Raw genomic sequence first — 22,836 nt, forward strand, 5'->3', positions numbered from 1 at the left:
TTGGTTTTCTTCTGAAGGGGGGTGTCTTTAGCAATAGTGGTGGCCTTATGGTCCCTCAGAGATGAGAGAAGTGGGAAATTTCCCCAGCCTGGTGCCCCAGGGCCTGTGATGAGGCCAAGTGTATTAGTCCATTTTCATACTGCTGATCAAGACATACCTGAGACTGGGAAGAAAAAGAGGTTTAATGGACTTACAGTTCAACATGCCTGGAGAGGCCTCACAATCATGGCAGAAGGCAAAAAGGAGCAAGTCATGTCTTACATGGATGGCAGCAGGCAGAGAGCTTGTGCAGAGAAACTCCCATTTTTAAAGCCATCAGATCTCATGAGGCTCATTCACTATCATGAGAATAGTGCAGGAAAAACCCACCTCCCATAATTCAGTCGCCTCCAACTAGGTTCCTCCCGTGACATGTGGGAATTGGAGTTACAATTCAAGATGAGATTTGTGTGGGGACACAGCCAAACTATATCATTCTGCCCCCTGACCCCTGCCAAATCTCACGTCCTCGCATTTCAAAACAAATTATGCTTTTCCAACAGTCCCCAAATTCTTAACTCATTTCAGCATTAACTCAAAAGTCCACAGTCCCACATCTTATCTGAGACAAGGCAAGTCTCTTCTGCTTATAAGCCTGTAAAATCAAAAGGAAGTTACTTACTTCCTAGATACAATGGAGGTACAAGCATTGGGTAAATACAGCTGTTCCAAATGGAAGAAGTTGGCCAAAACAAAGGGGCTACAATCCCTATTCAAGTCCAAAATCCAGCAAAGCAATGAAAGCTCCAAAATGATCTCCTTTGACTCCGTGTCTCACATCCGGATCACACTGATGCAAGAGGTGGGTTCCCATGGTCTTGGGCAGCTCCACCCCTGTAGCTCTGCAGGGTACATCCTCCCTCCTGGATGCTTTCACAGGCTAGTGCTGTCTGCCGCTTTTCCAGGCACACGATGCAAGCTATTGGTGGATCTACCAATCTGTGATCTGGAGGACAGTGGCCCTCTTCTCACAGCTCCACTAGACAGTGCCCCAGCAGGGCTCCGCTGCCCATATTTCCCTTTCGCACTGCCCTAGCAGAGGTTCTCCATGACACTAAGGTAGCAATTGCCCTCCATGGAAGGAAGCTGTCTCACTCTGCCCAAACTCCCTGACACGTCTCTGCTGCTGACCTGGAGGGGCATAGGACAGAGAGGAAGTCTCTTTCAGAGACATCATGATAGTGGCTCTAGAATTTGGACCAGACAGTTCAACTCCAGAGCCCACTCTCTAAGGCACCGGGCCAGGAGTCCCCACATAAGTGATGGTCGACATCCAGTGGCTATGAAGGGCTCCGCACACAGATTCATCAGCCTCCTGGAGAAATGACTCAAGGTGCATGTCCTGTTGCAGAGCCACCAGAGCCATCTTTTCATACTAATGCAGAAATAAAGACCAACCAGATGAGAACAAGCAAAGGCTATGTATTCAGAGCTTGCATTTTGGCAGAGACTTAAAGGCAGGCAGAATAAGGAAACTTCATAGTGGAAAAAAGGGAAGGCTTCAGGTGTGCCTTGATTGGAAGCTGTTAATGTGGGGAAGCTGTGGGCAGTTAAGTAGAAACAGGACCTCCTATGTGATTGGTTAGGGGAGCATATTTAGCTTTCTCTGGAGGGTCCTAAGTTGGAAGTTTGGATTTAGGAAAGCTGTCAGTTATTAATCAAGTCCTGGCCCTTGGGGGTGGATTACTACAGGGGCTATTACTTGCTTCCTGGATTGTCACTGGAGATGGCAGTCTGACTCCTACAAGTCTGACTTACATCAGGCTGGCTTCCTAGGTGGTTACCGGAGATAAGGGTTGGTTTCCTGGGCTGGGTGCTGCAGGTTGTGAGTCAAAGTTCTATTTTTATATGTGATCTGGTCATATTTGTTTGTATATTCAGATTCTCGGAGGGTGGCCTGTTGCCCACAGGGCTCTTACAAGGAGACCTTGCAGGCTTCATTGTTCTTGTATAAATCTGGGCCAGGCCGGGCGCCGTGGCTCAAGCCTGTAATCCCAGCACTTTGGGAGGCCGAGACGGGCAGATCACGAGGTCAGGAGATCGAGACCATCCTGGCTAACCCGGTGAAACCCCGTCTCTACTGAAAAATACAAAAAAACTAGCTGGGTGAGGTGGCGGGCGCCTGTAGTCCCAGCTACTCGGGAGGCTGAGGCAGGAGAATGGCGTAAACCCGGGAGGCAGAGCTTGCAGTGAGCTGAGATCCGGCCACTGCACTCCAGCCTGGGCGACAGAGCGAAACTCCGTCTCAAAAAAAAAAAAAAAAAAAACTGGGCCAGTCCTTAACACACATCTGCTTCCAACAGGACTTTTGCAGAGAATGGCAGTGGCTGTCTCTTATTTTGTCAGGGCACTTGTGGATATAATGTAATTTTTTGCTGAAGTCTCTTGGCTCCAGGGTCTTATTTCAAAGCTGAAACTAAAGTAACATTTTGGGCCAGAAGGAAGCAGGTGTTTCCCATTTTAGAATTTCAGAAGAAGGCTCTAAGAATGTGGCTAAGTGGAGTAAACATGTATAGATGGGAGCTAATTATATAAGTTTGGTTGCCACAAGCTCTTAATCTATGCAAATATGCTTCTGAGAAGAAATATTAATTTGGACACTGGGAGAGTCTTTGTGCATGTATGATACTGAATAAATTACTAATCTTCCTGAGGTCTTATACATAAATTAAAGGCAATAAAACCTGGCCTCAATGATTTTGCAGATAACCAACCCTCCTGGAGATACCACGTGTACAAAAAGTATTCTGAGCACTTTCTATGGTAGTATGGTCCGCACTGTGCAAATTTCTCCTTTGCTGGGCTGCCTTCTCTGCAGCCAGAGCGCATATCAAATGCCACTATGCACAGGTGGGCATCTCATGCTGGCTCTTAATCCGTGGCATGTGCTGCTCCTAATTTTAATTGTTCAAGTCTCTTTACTGCCTACAACATGGATTGTAACCCTTGGAATAGTATCAAGGTCCTCCAGATCTGGTCCTGGCCTTAGTCTGTCCCTAGTGCTCTAAACAAGTCCTTACTGTCACAAAACCCAGATATGTACTCATTGTCCCCTGAACATACCAAGTATGGTTTCACTTTGGCTCTCACGGTTTACCTTTGCCTGGAATCTGCACGGCTCCTTTCCTCTCCCCAACTCACCACTGACCCTGCCTTGCTCTGGGTTTTATCCACGAAAGGCCTGATTCAAGCCTCACCTCCTCCAGGATGTCTTCTCTGACTATCAGACCACGGTGATCTGATTCCTTTTATATCTGAAAAACTCTCCCATGCCACACCTGGCTTTCTTATTCTTTCAGTAAGTGGGTAAAACTATACATGATGTTTTGGTTATCTAACTATATCATATTCTGCATCTTCCACTGGACAATAAGCTTCTGTATGTCAGCAACTTTGTTTTTTCAGACAGGGTCTCACTCTGCTGCCCAGGCTGGGGTGCAGTGGCACAATCAGGGCTCACTGCAGCCTCAACTTCCCTAGACTCAGGTGATCCTCCTGCGTCAGCCTTCTCAGTAGCTGGGACTACAGGTGTGCACCACTATAGCTGGTGAATTTTTCTATTTTTTGTAGAGACAGGGTTTTGCAATGTTTCTCAGGCTGGTCTCAAACTCCTGGGCTCAAATGATCTGTCTGCTTTGGCCTCCCAAAGTGCTGGGATTACAGGTGTAAGCCACTGCACCCGGGCTCAGTGACTGTTTTACTGCCTTATAACCTCACTGCTTAGGATTATGCATTGTATGTTTCAATGCTGAATAAAGGTTGGTTGAGTACAGTGATGAAACAATGTGTCATGTTGATTAATGTGCTAAGTATATTAGAAAACTAAAGGAACTAACTAGTCCCTGCTGGTTCCAACAATGAATAGTTCCCTGAAACCATTTTAGAGCCAGAGGGAGGGGGTTTGGGGGCTTAGCTTTTATTATAGTTGCATCTGCAGTAATTCAAGGGGAAAAAAGAAAAGCTTTAAAAATTTTATTGTAACAAACACATTGTAGCCACTGCATGCCCTGTGGAGGGTTTCAGGTCTTGGAACACAGCTAGGCAAAGCCCAGCCCATGGCCCTCAGAGGGTTCTGATAAATGGAATGGGGCAGGTGTGGGGAGCGGGTGGCGAGCCCTCATGCAGGTGCAGGGAGTCTTTTTGAGCAGAAATGAAAAATCCAGCAGGGATGCGTCAGAAGATGACTAGGATTCTGGGCAGAATGGGGGTGAGAAGCAAGACCAAATAATGGCCACTGTCACCCATCATCTGGGCCAACACTGGCAACGGTGAGCCCAGGCTTGTGTGTTGTTAAGAGGCCCAAGCAGACAGGGAGGCTGGCACTCTTGTGGACTCTGCCGGCAGCCACCTCCCTGTGTCTGGGGGTTGGAGGCTGGGTTTCAGGTCTGGGGAGGGGACGTTGCAGGACAAGGCAGGCTCTTTCCTAGAGAGCCAGAGCTTCTATCCAGATCAGCAAGAAAAGGCTCAGGCATGGCGAAATAGCACGCAGGTGTTTTGAGGTTGGGGCAGGGGTGATCTTGTTCTCGGGGATAAAGTAAAAGCTCAGATGCTCTGGGCCCAAGTTCAGAGTTGGCTTTGAGGATGTGAGTGAGGATGACTGTAGAAATAGAAAGGATGTGGAGCCTGGTGATGCTGCACAGCTCCAGGGACCACAGAAGCAAAGCAATGTCAGGATCCAAAGTCACAGTCCTTGTTAGCAGCAGATCTAGGCTTCAAGCTGCATTCATGTGATCCTTCTAGTCTGGGGGCAGAGCATTTGTTGTAACTTATCAGGGTTTTCATACAGTCTTCATTAGGGCTCTGTTTCTACGGTGGTGCCACGACAGTTTCAGGGTGTGCTCCGAGAGTGAGCGATTAAGGAAAAAGGATTTAATGAGAGCAGATATGCATTTTCTTGCTTAATATTGAGAGGTTTTTGTGTTAGATCTTGATCAAAAAGTCTGACCTTGAAAGACATCTGCAGTTCAAAGATGATGACTTTGACAATGACAATGACCATTACAATTTCAGTTCCTCTCTGAAGAGCTGGAAAGAAGAGAAAATAAATGCCTGGAGTTCAAAAATAAGACAATGGCACCAAAAATCCATCAAAAAAAGAAAGTTCTCCTCAAAAAGGGGATAACACAATACCCAGGGGGGGAAATTATGCCTTCAGTGAGAGATTTCATAAAGAATTATGACATTTCAGATTCTCGGGAAGTTAAAATAGTTGTATCTCCATTGTGATATGCCCTTTAGAAAATCAATATAATTTATTGTGCCACTTCAGGGCCCACTTTTTATACTTTGAAGTCTACAGGACAGAGTGAAGGAATAGAAACCCATTTAAGATAGCTCAAATAATAGAGGGGTGTATTATATTTTCAGAATCCAAGGACAGAAATTGCAGGGCGTCTCAGTGGAACTGGAAATTCAGGAGCAAAGGCTGTTTTGTCTTCTTGCAAGGACCTTTGTGGACACTCAGGGGCCTTATAGTCTCACTTCTCTCTGCTTCTCTCCTACCTCCCTCTCTTTCTTCTGCTTACATGACTGGCAGGCTAATTACATGGCATTACTCTGACTACATTCTTTGCGTACCTTGGGTTGGGTTTTTGAGAGACATACTCTGACTCAGTGCAGTCTAGTGAATGACTTGCTGTGAGTCAGATGCCAATCAATTTTGCTGGGGGAGAAGGTGATGCCGTAGTTAAGGAGGAAGGAGCAAGGCAGCAAAGGCTTACAGGGTACATCCCTTTGGATGGGGTATAGGTGGGGAGGGGGAGGCAACAGTCAGTATCTGCATTATAGACTATCATGGCAACAACAATGATGCTATAATTTGGGTGTTCACCCAGGCCGCCTGCCACACAGTGGCATTGCTGTGCACACTTGAGAAGACTTTATGAAGTCACCATACACAGCTTATCATTTTGGTGGTCCTATTCCCTCAGCAACCCCGAGATCCCAGTATCTTCCTAGACATGCAGTCTTCCAGCTTCTTAAGCACAAAAATGATATTCCTACAAATGGAGTCCAGTCGCCTGGTCAAATGACGCTGGCCAAGGGAGAACTCAGAGAACACATTTATTTGGCCTTGCATTTGACATTAGCTTCCTTGCAGTGGCTAAGGGTATAGGCGCTGGAGCTGTACCACCAAATCCAAATCCTGGCCCTGCTATGCAATAACCATATGGCCTTGAGCAAGGGATTTAGCCTCTCCAAGTCTTCATTTCTCCACTTGTGAAAAGCGCATAATAAAACCACTCAGTGAGAAATAAAACACCCAGGTATAGTGAGAAATATGCTCTGAAAACAGTTTTTGATTCCTAGAAAGTACTCAGTAAATGTCACCCACGATTACTATCATTATTGCAAATCTCTCTTTCATGTCCTATGGACCTAAATGAATTGAAAGCTCTAAGTCAATGACTTCCCCACATTCCTCACAGCTCTTGACCTAACTCCCTCCCTAGACCTTTGCACGTACGTAATGTTAACAAGGGCTTGGTGACTAATCAGTTGGTTTGATAATGATGTGCTTTGTGCTCGGAATTGAAAAGGCTCTCACGATCAAAGATAGAAAAGGATGCATAAGAATAAAACCTTGATCTGAATTTGAGCAATTTGCTAAGTACAAAGAGTCTATCTTTCAAATCTTTGTGTGTGTGTATAATTTGTGTATAAGTCCCTCCCCTGAAATATTAATATAAAGGACACCAGGATGTTTCTCCTGTTTCTTTGATCCCTATCAATACTGTCAAAAATTGTTATCTTCTATACTGAAGAATGTTCAGTCTGTTCCTTGAGACTGAACGCAAGACCAGAGAGCTGGAAAACCCACAAGAAGCTTTAACACAGATTCGCTCTTTCTTGTTCTTTTCTCCTCCAGGAGCCAAGCTGTTCCCAAAGATCATGAACCTGTCTTCTGAGCACTGCAGCAGATCAGATTGGCTGAGGCTAGAAGCAACAGTGAAGGCCTCTGTCTATGTGTTCACCTTCTCCTTTGCCACAGTCATCACTGTCATCATTATGGCAATAGTGTCACAGAATTCAAAGCTGCGGGGAGAGGCCCGATACATCCTCCTTTGCCAGCATCTGCTGTGCATCTCTTCCTACTGTGGCCTGGGGATCCTTTTCCAAGGAATGCCGGCACTCCTGGCCAACAGCCCCCTGCTGATATGCTGGGTGGTGTTTGGAGCCAAGCTGAGCGTTGGAGATGGGATTCTCTTCACGCTGGCCTTGATGGCTCTCAACACTTACATGGCGATTTGCTGGCCACTGAGATATCTGTCCTTTGTAGATTCAGTTAAGTATAGGATTCTGGCTGGGACTTGGATGACCATTATGCTCAAGAATGTTTGCTTGTTCGTCATAGAGGGCACTAAACCCACTGTGATTGCAGTTTTAAAATTGGAACCCCTTTGCCCTGTGATCTTGAACGGCACTCCTGCCAGGGCCACTGGCATGGTTTTTATTTTCCTTCTTTTGTCTATCATTCTTATAAGCTACTCTCTGATATACCACAAAGGAAAACGGACTGGCCATTTTAATAGGTCAAATATCAAAGCAAGGAAAACAGTCCTTATTCATTTAGTGCAGATAAGCTTACATATCATACCACCCCTGATATTCATAGGTTTGGGGAAGGTGTGTGGGGTATTTTTCTTTGCTTTGAATCTGGTGGTTTTTGGCATTTTTGCATTTGCCCAGTGTTTTAACTCTCTGATCTATGGGCTCTGGAATAAAGAGCTGCACAGCAGATTACACCATTGGATGTGTTTTCAGTTATGGTGTGGTCACACTGCGAACAGCAGAGGGCCAGTTTAGAAAAAAATCAGCCATTTGGATCAATAACTTTAGTCCTAATGGTTTCATCAGCTAAGGCTGAGGTCCTGTCTTTCACTCAGCCTAAAATTGGTGCCTTCATTTGATTTTGAAAGCAATATGAGTAAGTCAAAGTTATTTGTTTGGCTTACAAACTTGACTACTGCGTACACTGAATTGGCCTCAGTGAAATCCTTTTAATGTCTTTAACTTTAAACCCAGGCCAGTGTTTTTAGTAGTGTGCTCTACTGCGTTTGAGCAGTTAGGCAGATCTTGGGGATATACTTGTTTTTAGAAACTGAGAAATAGTCCATGGTTAATGCGAAGGGAAGAAGTTTGGCTGTTTCCATTATACTAATTAAGGGTAGATTCAGCTGCAGATAATAAAAATACAGCAACAAAATAACAGTGGCTTCAAAAAGTTAGAGATATATATTTTTTTTCCTTTTTCTTTAAGACAGGGTCTGGCTGTGTCACCTAGACCTGAGTGCAGTAGTGCAATCACAGCTCACTGCAACCTCGACCTCCTGACCTCAAGTGATCCTCCAGACTCAGCCCCCCAAGTAGCTGGGCTTATAGGCACATGCCACCACACCTGGTTAATTAAAACTAAATTTAATTTTTTGTAGGGTCAGTGTCTCACTGTTGCCCAGGCTGGCCTCAAACCCTTGGGCTAAAGTGATCTTCCCACCTCAGACTCCTAAAATGTTGGGATTACAGGTGCAAGTCACAGTGCCCAGCCATTTTTTTTTTTCTTATGTGAAACAAACCTGGAGGTACATAATCCAGGCCTATGTGGCAGCTCCGCAGTCAACAAGCTCATTCTCTTCTGTTGTGCCATGATTACTATGCCACCTCATGACTCAAGATGGCTGTTAGTGTGCCTATCATCACATCCATACCCCAATCAACAGAAAGCAGGAAGGAGGAATGAAGCGTTTGCACCTTTCTTCTGTAGACACTTCCTAGAAGGTATGCAAAATACTTACTTTTTCTTATATCCAACTGGTCAACATTTAGTCACATGGGTATGCCTAGTGATATGGTTTGGCTCTGTGTCCCCACCCAAATCTCATGTTGAATCATAATTCCCAATGTTTGGGGAGGGACTTGGTGGGAGGTGATTGGATCATGGGGGTGGATTTCCGCCTTGCTGTTTTTGTGACAGTGAGTGACTTCTCATGAGGTCTGGTTGTTTGAAGGCGTATGGCTCTTCCCCCTTCACACTTTCTCTCTCCTGCCACCGTGTAAAGAAGGTTCTTGCTTCCCCTTCACACTTCCGCCATGATTGTAAGTTTCCTGAGGCTTCCCCAGCCATGCTGAATTGTGAGTCAATTAAACCTCTTTCCTTTACAAATTGCCCAGTCTCAGGCAGTTCTTTACAGCAGTGTGAGAATGGACTAATACAGAAAATTGCCAAGAAAGTAGGGCATTGCTATAAAGATACTGGAAAATGTGGAAGCAACTTTATAATTGGATAACAGGCAGAGATTGGAACAGTTTGGAGGGCTCAGAAGACAGGAAGATGAGGGAATGTTTGGAACTTCCTAGAGACTTGTTGAATGGTTGTGACCAAAATGCTGATAGTGATATTGACAGTGAAGTCCAGGCTGAGTAGTCTCAGATGGAGATGAAGAACCCCCAGTAGGGAAATGGAGTAAAGGTCATTCTTGCTGTGCTTTAGCAAAGAGACTCGTAGCATTGTGCCCCTGCTCTAAAGATCTGTGGAACTTTGAACTTGAGAGAGATGATTTAGGGCATCTGGCGGAAGAAATTTCTAAGCAGCAAAGTGTTCAAGATGTGACTTGGTTATTTCTAAAAGTGTACCCTCATATGTGAAGAAAGACGTGGTCTGAAATTGGAACTAATATTTAAAAGGGAAGCAGAGCATAAAAGTTTGGAAAATTTGCAGCTCGACCTTGTGGTAGAAAAAAACCTCTTTTTCTGTGGAGCAATTCAAGGCTGCAGAAATTTGCATAAGTAAAGAAGAGCCAAATGTTAATAGCCAAGACAATGGGAAAAACGCCTCCAGGACATTTCTGAGACCTTTGTGGCAGTCCCTCCCATTGCAGCTTTGGAGGCCTGCAAGGGAAAAACGGTTTCGTGGGCCAGGCTCAGGGCCATTCTGCTCTGTGCAGCCTCAGGACATGATGCCCTGTATCCCAGCTGCTTCAGCTCCAGCCATGGCTAAAGGGGGCCAAAGTACAGGTTGGGCCATGTCTTCAGAGGGTGCAATCCCCAGGTCTTGGTGGCTTCCACGTGGTGTTGGGCCTGCAGGTGTGCCAAAGTCAAGAGGTGAGGTTTGGGAACCTCCACCTAGATTTCAGATGATGTATGGAAATTCCTGAATGTCCAGATTTATGTCTGCTGCAGGGGCAAGCCCTCACAGAGAACCTCTACTAGGGCAGTGCAGAGGGGAAATGTGTGGTTGGAACCCCCACACAGGGTCCTCACTGGGGCACTGCCTAGTGGAGCTATGAAAAGAGGGCCACCATCCTTCAGACCTCAGAATGGTAGACCCACCGACAGCTTGCACTGTGCACCTGGAAAAGCCACAGACACTCAATGCCAGCCTATGAAAATAGCTGAGGGGGCTGTGCCCTGCAGAGCCACAGGGCTAGAACTTCCTAAGACCTTGGGAGCCCACCCCTTGCATCATTGTGGCCTGGATGTGAGACATTAAGTTAAAGGAGATTATTTTGGAACTTTAAGATTTAATGACTGCCCTGCTGGGTTTTAGACTTGCATGGGACCTGTAGCCCCTTTGTTTTGGCCAATTTCTCCCTTTTGGAATAGAAGCATTTACCCAATGCTTGTACCTCCATTGTATCTTGGAAGTAACTAACTTGTTTTTTATTTTACAGGCTCATAGGTGGAAGGGACTTGCCTTCTCTCAGATGAAACCTTGGACTTGGACTTTGAGTTAATGCTGGAATGAGTTAAGACTTTGCAGTACTATTAGGAAGGCATGATGGTGTTTTGAAATGTGAGGAGGACATGAGATTTGAGAGGAGCCAGGGGTAGAATGATATGGTTTGGCTCTATGTCCTCACCCAAATCTCATATGTTGCATTGCAGTCCCCAATGTTGGGGGAAGAACCTAGTGGGAGGTGACTGGATCATTGGAGGCAGATTTCCTCCTTGCTGTTCTCATGATAGTGAGTGGATTCTCATGAGATCTTGTTGTTTCAAGGTGTGTGGCACTTCCCCCTTTGCTCTCTCTGTCTTCTGCCAGGATATGGAGAAGGTGCTTGCTTCCCCTTCATCCTTCTACCATGAGTGTAAGTTTCCTGAGGCTGCCCAAAGCATGCTTCCTGTACAGCCTGGGGAACTGGGAGTCAATTAAACCTCTTTTCTTCATAAATTACTCAGTCTCGGGTAGTTCTTTATAGCAGTGTGAGAACAGACAATACATCTAGCTTACAGGGAGAACAGAAATAAGTTTTAGCTGGTTAGCTGTGTCCTCAGCCAAAAATTGGGATTCTTAATATTAAGGAAGGAAGAATGGATATCAGGAGGCAAAATTATTTCAAGGATCAGTTTGCTTTCAACCAAGTAAAGTATAAAGAAAGACAGTGCATGGGTTATGATCACCACAAACATATACTCTGCTTTTCAAAATGACATACAAATACAGAATTAACTGTTCAGGATGCCAGAGAACTTTAGTTGTGTTATATTCAGTTTTCAAAGAGAATGGTACCAACGAGAACACTGACCTGGTTTAAACATGGAAATCAACTAATAACTTTAAGCAAGTTTGAGGCAGCCGCATGAAATATATTCTTTCACAGAAGTAGATGTGTGGCATTTCTTTAGAGAAAACATCCATTTCTGGATCAGTCAGGATTCAGTTCTAGAAATAAGAATCATCACGCTAGGTATTTTAAGCAGAAACGACCTAATGCAGGAATCAGATGCTAACAAAGTCCCTGGAAGGCTGAAGGACTGAAATTGGGACCCCACTCCCCATGCCTGATTGATGTCAACAGCATACCACTGCAGCCAGCACGATCTGGAGGTTAAGCAGCTGCCGCCGCCACCCCAGCTCCTGCTGCCCCTTGACACTCGTGCCTTTGTGACTTTGCTTGCCAGAAGAAATAGTTAGAGGGAGACGGCCTCCACCCCCTTCCATCTTCCAAATCTTAACATCAGTGCTTCTAACTGGTAGAACCTAAGTGGCATCCAGAACTCTAAAAGTAAAGAAGTCTGGGAAATGTAGTTCTGAGTTTCATAGATTTGGCAGTGCTGGAAGTTACGACAAAAGGAGGGTAAAATGAAGATTGAATGAGCCAATCCATAGGATCTGCCATCACTGCATTTAATTTTACCTACAGGCAACAACAGCAGCAAAAACAACAGATGCATTTATTGAGCAACAACTGTGACCCTGACATGATGCAAGCTATTTTATATACAATATGTCAAATCCTCACAACAGTTTAATATATAGGTATAATTATTTCTGATTTTAAAAAGAGAAAAAGCTGAGGCTTACCATGGCCTTACATAAACCTAGGAGGTTGGGGCCTTCCCTTTAACATTTGTCTTATACACTACTTGGCCCAAGCTGATCATTTCCTCACTGTTGAGAGGCGGGCCAATTGCGTGGGAAATTCAGGCCTCGATTCTCCACTGTGTTTTGGATGTGGACACCTGGATCATGGAAGAAAGCCTTTTTCACCCATTGTTTTGATTACATTATCCTGTCCTCAGGCCTTCCTTGTTTTCAGGCTCTAGTGGTTTCTACTACATTTTGATTTCAAGTTTTCTTGCTTCTCTCTAGGTGTTCTAAGTCTTGCCTCTCTCCAACACCAATTCTGAGAAGACAAAGCATCACTTTTTCTTTTCCAGTGTTCAGGTATCTTTCCAGCGAAGGCATCAGGTCTTAGTACCTTTGTCCCCCAGGGGACCTAACACGGGGCCTGGTGGACTGCAGGCCCTCAGATTAAGAAACGGATTCATCAACCAATAAAACATAGCTTTCTACAAACCCCTTGCCCACAAAAGCCAAGCTCTCTCTTTATTTTTGTTAACATTTTTTTTTTTTTTTTCTGAGTCTGCTTGCTAGGGAACTGTTGAAATATTAAGCCGTCTAAGAGCAAAGGGTATCTTTGTTCCCCAGAAAGTAAAAGAAAAAGTAGAAAAATTTACCAAGCTTAACTTACATATAAGTCCTAGATCTAATATAAATCATTTAATTTATCCTTAAAACTTAAACTATTAAAACTCAATTTTCTGATCTCAAAGGTGACTTCTGCTTGTAACATTAAGTGCTAAGTAGTTGTTTCATACTTTCAAATACAAATTATCATTTTTAAAATTAAAAAAAATTTGAATTGGGAATCTAAATGGTGTAAAATTCAAAGGGTTCAAAATGATATTTAATAAAAACAAACTTTTCCTCCCCATTTTCCCAGGTCTCCCATTCTTCTCTAAGAGTCAACCAATATTAACAGTTTTTTGGTGTTTTGCTTAAGAGATGATCTACAAAAGGCAAACTATTGAGGATTTATCATTTCTAAGATAATTTTGGCTTTGATATCATAGATTTAGATTGGAAAGTTGTTTAAACTGGTATTTAGAATAATAATTTATGTCACAAATGAGAGTTAATGATATCAGCAATAATTAATTTCATGATGTGACAATCCTTTGCGCCCCTGGGAACCTTAAGCTTGGGCAAGATACAAAAGGGAAGGGAAGAGAGGAAGTGGTAGGTAAAGTTAGTTGCAATTGTTGAGAGTTCTTGTAAAATGTTCTTTGCTCACATTGAAATGGTGCAATGATAGTGAGTTTAAAGTCAGATAGTGTGGGAGGTTTGGGCAAATGTTCAGCGAAGACAGAGCTTTCATAAAGTTCTAAGAATAAATTGTTTGAAGGATAAAATGTGAATTATCTCAAAATTTCCAAGTTCTTATGAATATTTTATTTACCATAACTGCAACCACATTATTTCTGCATGAAACGATTTCTGGCTTCTATGTAGATATGCTGTATAAACACATATTAACTAATTTGAGAATAAGCTTGGGCAAAATCTTAAATGCAAGAATAGAAAAGTAGTTCATAATACTCATTGTAAGAAAATGTTGAATGAATTCAGCCCATTGTTTAGAAGAAGTCAAGACTGTAAAATCAGCCATGCTTAAGGATTTTAATCTTTTTTTTTTTTCTTCTGAGGTCAAAGTCTGTTTCTGGAACTACCTGCCTGATGGCCATACAAAGACATATACATGCAGTGGAGAGAAAACTGCACATTGGCGGAGGTGGGGAGAGGATGCCAGAATCTTCTTGTGAGCCAAGAGGACTTACAGGTAGGGTCTGACTTTGGGTTGTTAGAAACGACCAGTCCAAAGGGCTTCATGCCAAAGGGGAGGGGCCTCAGCAGAAAGAGACTAGAGGTTACTATTGGCAGCAGAGGATGAAAATGGAGTGAGAAGCACGTGGCTAAAGACAAGGATTTCCCAAGAGTCCAGAGGGGATAACTTAGACTGAGGATTCCATAATGTGGTATAGAAAAGAAAGAATCACTACTGGGAATCTGTCCTACCCAGAAGATGCAAATATCATATTACATCTGCTTTTGTTAAGGATGGTCTTTCCTGCCCCTTTCATCTTCTTCCAAGCTCTGTTCCAACCCTGGAGGAGTCACAGACAACCCGGGGGTAGGGGAAGCTGATAAGAAATGTTAATTCCACCTGCAACTTTAATTTCTTCTTGTCATGCAGCACAACACAGCCATATAACACAGCCATAAGCTTTGTGGGAGTGGGGGATGTTATTCTGCCTATTATGGTTACTAAAATGAGATTGTTCTTTGGAGCTGATAATGACCAAAGGACTTTTTATTATTTAGAATAACTAGGCAAAATGCAATTCAAAACCATAATGAATTATCTCCTCACATCCGTTATGACAGCTACCATTAAGAAAACCCGGAAAATAACAAATGCTGCTGAGGATATGGAGAAGTTGGAACAGTTGTGCATTGTTGGTGCAGTTGTAAAATAGTGTGACCACTATAGAAAACAGTATGAGGGTTCCTCAAAAGGTCAAAAATAAAATTACCATATATCCAGCAATCCCACTTCTAGGTATATATCCAGAAAGAATTGAAAGCAGAGCTTGAAGAGATATTTGCATGTCCATACTCATTGTAGCATCATTTGCAATAGTCAAGAGGTAGAAGCAACCCAAATGTCCATCATGCCTCATGGATGAATGGATAAATGCAGTGAGATATATATAATATATATATATATATATATCCTATATATACACCAAATTATGACATAATTTCCTTTTTAAGGTTAAACAGTGTTCCATTGTGTAGATATATATGGTGTGTGTGTGTGTATATATATGTATGTGTATGTGTATGTCTATATATATAATTTCCCCAATGGCTTGAAGAAAGGAATGAATTGGTAAATGTCTTGATCTTATTACATAAGAGATATTTTAAACAAATTATAAATTGTGTGTATATATATATATACACACACACAATGAAATATTTATATATACACAATGGAATGTTGACATATATACACAATAGAATATTGATATATATCTTATATATGTAACATGTAATTGATATATATCTTATATAATATATGTAATTATATATATAATATGTGCAATCATATATAATATATATCAATATTATAATATAATATGTAATATTATAGTATGTAATGAGATATGTAATATTGTAGTATGCAATATCTATATACACACAATGGAATATTGTTTAATCTTAAAAAATCCGGAATATTGTTTAACTTTAAAAAGGAAGGAAATGATGTCATAAGCTACAAGATGGATGAGCTTTGAGGACAACAATGCTAAGTGAAATAAACCAGTCACTAAAAGACAAATACTATATGATTCCATTTATCAGAGGTGTTTAAAATAGTCAAATTCATAGAAATGGAACATAAGATGGCAACTGCCAGGGGCTGAAGAGAACGAGGAAAATGAATAGTTCTTTAATGGGCACAGAGCTTCAGTTCTCAAGATGGAAAAGTTCTGGAGATTTGTTTCATTGCCATGTAAACGCACTTAACACTACTGAGCTATACGCCTAAAAATGGTTACGATGGTACATTTTATGTTGTGTTTTTTCCCACAGTCTTTTAAAAAAGTGACTAGATAAAACTATGGGATCTCATCTAAGATTTAATCCTAGGGAGGTAAAGGTTGGATTCGAAAATGGGGTTTGAATGGACCCCAGGAAAAAGAATCGAGCTGTTTCTTGCTTGCATTCTAGGATGTCTTGCTAATTCAATATAAAGGTTATAAACAAGACCACTGTTCATCATTAAGAATCTCTTACTGGCTAATTTGAAAGGAAATTTTATTTCTAGTTGTGATATATAGGTATACATGTTACCTAAAGCTTAGTATAGATACTATGTGTATATGCATATGTATGTGTATAGAGAAATTTATATTCCTCTCCATATATACAATTATAGGACCATTCTGGGCCAACTGAATCTAGAATATTTCCATGAGTTAAGGTCAGATGAACCTTAGTTGTAATTATTATACTTACAGTTTATGTAGCACTAACAAGTTTTTAAAATTCAGAAACATCAGTCAATCATTTGCTTTGCTTTGGATATGAGGGCTTTTTCTGCCCGTGTTCTCACTTTATCTCCATATCTACCACCATAGATAGATCTCCTAGTTAAAGGCAAATAACCACAACACAGGCAAAATTAAGAGAGCATGTGACTGAGAAACAGTGATATATCATTTCTGTCGATCCCCAGGTGCTCATTCTTTTTACATCTTAATGTAAAATGTAACATTTAGATGTGTTTTTCAACAAGATTAAGAAGTGCTGTCCAGCTTCTGTGCTATGGCCTGCACATCTATGACCTCAGACGTTATTCCAGGGGGTATCTTAGGACAAGAGCAATCCCCTGAGGTTTCAGTCAACAGCCATTTCCAAACCATTAGAGGAAGGAATGTGAGTCTAGGTTTTTGTTTGAAAATTCCTCATTGACGCCTTGTTGTAATAAGATCAAGACATTTACCAACAATTAGTCCTTTCTTTAAGCCAATGGGAAACTCGAACTTCCCCCATCTTTTTGAGATTAGGTGAAGCCATGTGTACTATTCATTGTCTATTTCTGTGTAATAAATCATCCCCCCAACCTAGAGGCCTATTATCTCACTGTTTCTGTGGATCAAGAATTCAGACAGGACACAGACATATGGGAGGTGCCTCATCTGGAAGACTTGAAGGCTAAGGGGCTGTGATCACCTGGAGGCTTGATGGAGGCTGGAGGATCCACTCTGAAGGACCCAGTCACACAGCCAGTGAGTTGGTACTGGCCAACTAGTTCCTCTCCACACGGGCTTCTCTTCATACGGATCTCAAAGGGCTGCTCAAGTGTCCTGGTGACATGATGACTGGCCTTCACCAGAATGCAGCATCTGAAAGTGGTGGGCCCATACCGGTTGAAGGGATCCTTTTTGCATTCGGCCTCTCGGGTCACGTATTTCAACGTCTGCTGTAGTCCACTTATTCGTAGTGAGGCACTAGGTCTGACTCACATGCAAGGGAAGGGGACTTAGTCTCTACCTTTTGAAGGTGGGTAGATATATTTTTAAAGTACTGGTCCATGTGGCTAGTTTTGCAAATAGAAAGTGACACCTGTCCCTTTTGAAGGAAAACCTGTAAGAGCTGGTGTGTGATTTTCCACGTTCTTGTCCCGTCAATATTGAGGATGCACATGTTCACGTGCAGGACTAAAGCTGAGCTGTTACACAGGGTGGCTGCCCCAGAAAGTAGCCCTGACCCACCAGGGATCGTGTATGAGTGAAAACTAAACCTTTTTTTTAAGCAACTGAGATTTTGGGGTAGTTACTGCAGCATAACCAACTCTATCCTGATGAATATTCTCCTGCAACCAAATGTGAGAAACAGCAGTCAGTGGCCCAAAGAGAATACTGGAGACTAGAGTATATCTTTTTAAAAGATACATATGGCCAGGCACGGTGGCTCATGCCTGTAATCCCAGTACTTTGGGAGGCCGAGGCGGGCGGATCACCTGAGGACAGGAGTTTGAGACCAGCCTGGCCAACATGGCGAAACCCCCGTCTCTACTAAAAGTACAAAAATTAGATGGGCGTGGTGGCAGGTGCCTGTAATCCCAGCTACTCAGGAGGCTGAAGCAGGAGAATCACTTGAACCCAGGAGGCAGAGGCTGCAGTGAGCCAAGATCGTGAGCCACTGCACTCCAGCCTGGGCAACAAGAACGAGACTCCGTCTCAAAAAAAATAAATAAAATAAGTAAAAAAATAAAAGATACACTGCATTACCAGTTCTCCCAGTGGCATACAGTCAAGGCTGGAAAACCACGGTCCACAGGTTAAATCCAGCCTTCCATTTGTTTTGTATAGCCGGGGAGTAAGAATGGTTTTTACATTTTTAAATAGCTGAAAATGGTCAAAAGAAGAATAATAGCTCTTGACGTGAAAATGATATAAAATTCCAATTCCTGTGTCCATAAAGATTGTTTTTGGAACACACCCATGCCCATTCATTTCAGTATTGTGTATGGCTGACTTTGCCTCACAGCGGTGGAGTTGAGTGACTGTCACAGAGAGCACATGGCCCGGCAAAGCCTGAATTATTTACTATCCATCCCTTTGCGGAAAAAGTTTGCCAACTCTTGACCCTAGAAGACAAGAAAGTCTGATAAAATATGAAATTTGATGACTTTGAATTGAAATGTGATTCAGAACAGTTGGACAAAACAAATTTAAGGAACACCCTAACCAACTCATTTTCTTTGCATCTCTATTTTAATGTGATCAAAGGTGATATAGGATGAAAATCTGTCTGAATAAGCTTCAACAAATGTACAGCGCAACTCCTAAGAAATAAAAAAGCATGGTGGCATAGTTTACTTTGCAACTTATTTTCCTGTCTTACACAATCTATGGTGTCCTAGATACAATGATATATGGTAGCGTAGAAGATAAAAAGTGAAAAAGCAGTCCTCTGGAAAAGCCTTTGAAAGCTCATGGTGATTATCCACCTTTCTGAGTCAGTAGCTCTTTTTCTTTTGAAACAGAGTCTCACTCTGTTGCCCAGGCTGGAGGGCAGAGATAAGATCACAGCTCACTGTAACTTTGAAGTCCTGAGCTTGAGGGATCCTCCTGCTTCAGTTTTCAGATTAGCTGGGACTACAGTTGCATGTCACCATGCCCAGCTAAGTTTTTCCTTTAGAGATGGGGTGGCGGGGAGAGGGAGCGGTCTCACTATTTTGCCCAGACTGATCTTGAACTCCTGACCTCAAGTGATCCTCCCACCTTGGCTTCCCAAAGTGCTGGGATTACAAGTGAGCCACTGCGCCTGGCCAGTAACTCTATGTTTCACTTATTCTACCCCCAGCAGTTGGCAGAATAAACAACGTGGTGGGCTGTGATTTTGTGCACCTGGTCTGATAGCTAATTAGAGCATAAGCATCCTGAAGTCCTCAATCTAGGGTGGTCCTGGATTTTATTCAGCTGTTTAGAGTACCTGGATGGGGGCTGCGTGCCTGTAATCCCAGCATTTTGGGAGGCTGAGGCAGGCAGATCACTTGAGGTCAGGAGTTCGAGACCAGCCTGGCCAACATGGTGGAACCCCGTCTCTACTAAAAATACAAAAAGTAGCCGGGCGTGGTGGCGGGCACTACTCGGGAGGCGGAGGCAGGAGAATCGCTTGAACCTGGAAGGTGGAGGTTGCAGTGAGCTGAAATGGCACCACCGCACTCCAGCCTGGGCGACAGAATGAGACCATCTGAAATAAATTAAATTAAAATTAAAAATAGAGAACCTGGACGGGATCTACAGCAGCACTGCCCCGCAGGTGCTTTCTCTACTCTTTCTGAGAAGGGCTCCTCTCCACCAAGAAGAGTGACTGTAGCAAAAAAAGGTCTGGGCTGAGCATGAATTTGTTTTCTGTGGTCTCTGCTGTCAGTACTTCCACGGATGATAGCCCGAGTGTCCTCGCTTCGGAGAATCCAACCATGGCTTTCCAGTAAAATAAACAAACAAATGCCCTGAGTCAAGATAGGCTGTGCTCTCCCTTTAAAAAAATTCTCATTTACTTTGGCAATAAAATATTAATCGTAGATGAGAGGAAGAAGAGTAGGCAATTAATTCTAAATCGTTACACTGGGTTAAACTGGAGAAGAGCTCATAATGATACACTGCTCTCTCCTGGGAACTTCTCCTTTCAATGGGCCCACCTCTACAAGACAACTGCGGGAAAAGCCTAGAAAACACATCTGTTACTCTGAAAAGTGTGAATAATAAGAATGATCAATGTAGGGGATCATGTGGGCCAGGTGGGACCAAACAGGGTGTTTTATTTTTAGTGGAAGTGGGGATCATCATGTAGTTTTTTAGAAGTCAGGTGTATTCAGGTATAATTGACACACGGTAAAATCCACTCTTTCTTTCTTTCTTTTCTTTTTTTTTTTTTTAGACAGGGTCTTGCTCTGTGGCCAGGCTGGAGGGCAACGGTGCCATCTCGGCTCACTGCAAATTCCACTTTCCAGGTTCAAGCGATTCTCCTGCCTCAGCCTCCCAAGTAGCTAGGATTACAAGTGCACACCACCACGCCCAGCTAATTTTTGTATTTTTAGTAGAGATGGGGTTTCACCATGTTGGCCAGGATGGTCTTGATCTCCTGACCTCGTGATCCACCCGCCTTGGCCTCCTAAAGTGCTGGGATTACAGGCATGAGCCACCGCGCCTGGCTAATCCACTCTTTTAAAATGTAGGTTTGTTTTGACAAATGTAAAACCACATGACACCAATACAGTCAAGACCCAGCGCAGTCCATTCACCCCAGAGGTTCCCTCAGGCCCTTTGGCAGTCACTCCCCTTTTGCCATGCCATCTCTGGCAACCACCAATCCATGTTTTGTCCCTGTAGTTTTGCCTCCTCTAGAATGTCATATAATTGACATCATGTAATTGAAATTATATCATTACCGGCCTTTTGAGTCTGGCTTTTTTCAGTTAGCCTAATGCTCTTAGAATTCCTCCCTGTTGCCGCATGTATCAATAGCTTGTTATTCTTTATTTCTGAGTAATGTTTCATTATATGGATGTGCTACAATGTACTTACCAAGTTACTTGCTGATCTGATCGGCATGTGAGTTATTTCCAGTTTTTGACCATTACAAATGAAGCTGCAATGATCATCCATGTACAGGTCTTCGCATGTACCTGTGTTTTCATTTCAGTGCCTGGGAAGGGGTTGCAGGGCCGAATGATAAACATCAGTGTAATTCTGTAAGAAACTACCAAACAGTTTTCCAATGTGATTGTCCCATTTTGCATGCATGAGATTTCCAGTTCCTCTGCCTCCTTGTCTGCTCTTAGTATTGCCAGTCTTTCTAATTTTAGCCATGCTAATAGGTATATAACAGTATCTCATCAAGACTTTCATTTGCATTTCCCTGATGACTAGTGATGTTGAGCATCTTTTTATGCGTTTAATTTGCCATTTGTGTACCTTCTTTGATGAAGTATCTGTTCAAATCATCTTCCCTTCCCACTTAAAAAAAATTGAATGTTTTGTCTCTATTGAGTTCTAAGATTTCTTTTTCTTTCTTTCTTTTTTTTTTTTTTTTGAGATGGAGTCTTGCTCTGTTGCCCAGGCTGGAGTGCAGTGGCTTGATCTTGGCTCACTGCAACCTCCGCCTCCTGGGTTCAAGTGATCCTGCTGCCTCAGCCTTCTGAGTAGCTGGGCTTACAGGTGCCTGCCATCATGTCTAGCTACTTTTTGTATTTTTAGTTGAGACAGGGTGTCACAATGTTGGCCAGACTGGTCTTGAACTTCTGACCTCAAGTGATCCACCGGCCTAGGCCTCCCAAAGTGCTGAGATTACAGGCATGAGTCACCGCACCTGGCTGAGGATATTCTGGATTCCAGTCCTTCATGAGATATGTGTTTTTAAATATTGTCCTCATCTTTGCTTATTTCATTTTTAACTTTCTTGAAAGTATCTTCCAAAAATCAGAGGTTTTAATTTGATGTTCAGCTGCTTCTTTTTTTTCCTCTTACGGTTTATGTGTTTTATGTTCTAGCTAAGAAATCTTTGCCTAACCCAGGGTCTCTATTATTATTCTACTGCTGCTGTGAAAAACTACCACAACCTTACTGGCACAAGACAACACAAATTTATTTATTTATTTATTTATTTTGTTTTTTTTGTTTTTTTTTTGAGGCGGAGTCTCGCTCTGTCGCCCGGACTGGGGTGCAGTGGCCGGATCTCAGCTCACTGCAAGCTCTGCCTCCCGGGTTTATGCCATTCTCCTGCCTCAGCCTCCGGAGTAGCTGGGACTACAGGCGCCCACCACCTCGCCCGGCTAGTTTTTGTATTTTTAGTAGAGACGGGGTTTCACCGTGTTAGCCAGGATGGTCTCGATCTCCTGACCTCGTGATCCGCCCGTCTCGGCCTCCCAAAGTGCTGGGATTACAGGCTTGAGCCACCGCGCCCGGCCACAAATTTATGATCTTACAGTTTTGTAGGTCAGAAGTCTGAGCTCCTTAGCTGGTTTCTGTGCTCTGGGTCTCACCAGGCTAAAGTCAAGGTGTCGGCTGTCTGGGCTCTTACCAAGAGGCTTGGGAAAAATCCACGAGTGTTCATTCAGGGTGTGGGCAGAACCCAGTTTCTCGAGGTTGTGGGGCTCAGCTGCCAGCTTCATTGCTGGGGTCAACTGGGGTCACCCTTGGCTCCACATGGCCTCTCTCTGATCCTTGCAAATGAGGCCCTCCCTCTGCTAGCTGGCAATCCTGACTCATAGAATCTTAAAGAACTTCTCATGGCTGGAATATCCAATTTTCCCTTCTGCTGCAGCTGGAGAAAGTTCTCTGCTATTAAAGGGTCATGTGATTAGATGGGACTCACCTGGATAGCCCAGGATACCCTCCCTATTTTAAGGTCTGTATCTTTCATTGCATCTGCAA

At 43.1% G+C, this 22,836-nt stretch overlaps 1 protein-coding gene across 6 annotated transcripts in view; it reads left to right on the forward strand.

The window, feature by feature from the left end:
• LOC111527519 (probable G-protein coupled receptor 148) overlaps positions 1-20,398 on the forward strand; it is a 27,240-nt gene extending 6,842 nt beyond the window's left edge. The window contains exons 1-3 of one of the 6 annotated variants that reach the window (XR_002726687.2): positions 8,503-8,814; positions 14,026-14,159; positions 20,342-20,398. Coding sequence is in view for 1 of the 6 variants with exons in the window: in XM_023193871.3 (XP_023049639.2) it covers positions 6,931-7,845 (915 nt within the window). In the remaining 5 variants the exon portion in view is untranslated. Of the gene's footprint in view, positions 1-6,907; positions 8,385-8,502; positions 8,815-12,632; positions 12,704-14,025; positions 14,160-17,017; positions 17,949-20,341 lie in introns of those variants that run through there. The other 5 variants (XR_002726683.2, XR_002726684.2, XR_002726686.1 and 2 more) reach the window with 5 other exon arrangements.
• The last annotated feature ends 2,438 nt before the right edge of the window (positions 20,399-22,836 follow it).

The sequence above is a fragment of the Piliocolobus tephrosceles genome, chromosome 11, assembly GCF_002776525.5.
Source record: "Piliocolobus tephrosceles isolate RC106 chromosome 11, ASM277652v3, whole genome shotgun sequence".
Lineage (NCBI taxonomy): Eukaryota > Metazoa > Chordata > Mammalia > Primates > Cercopithecidae > Piliocolobus > Piliocolobus tephrosceles.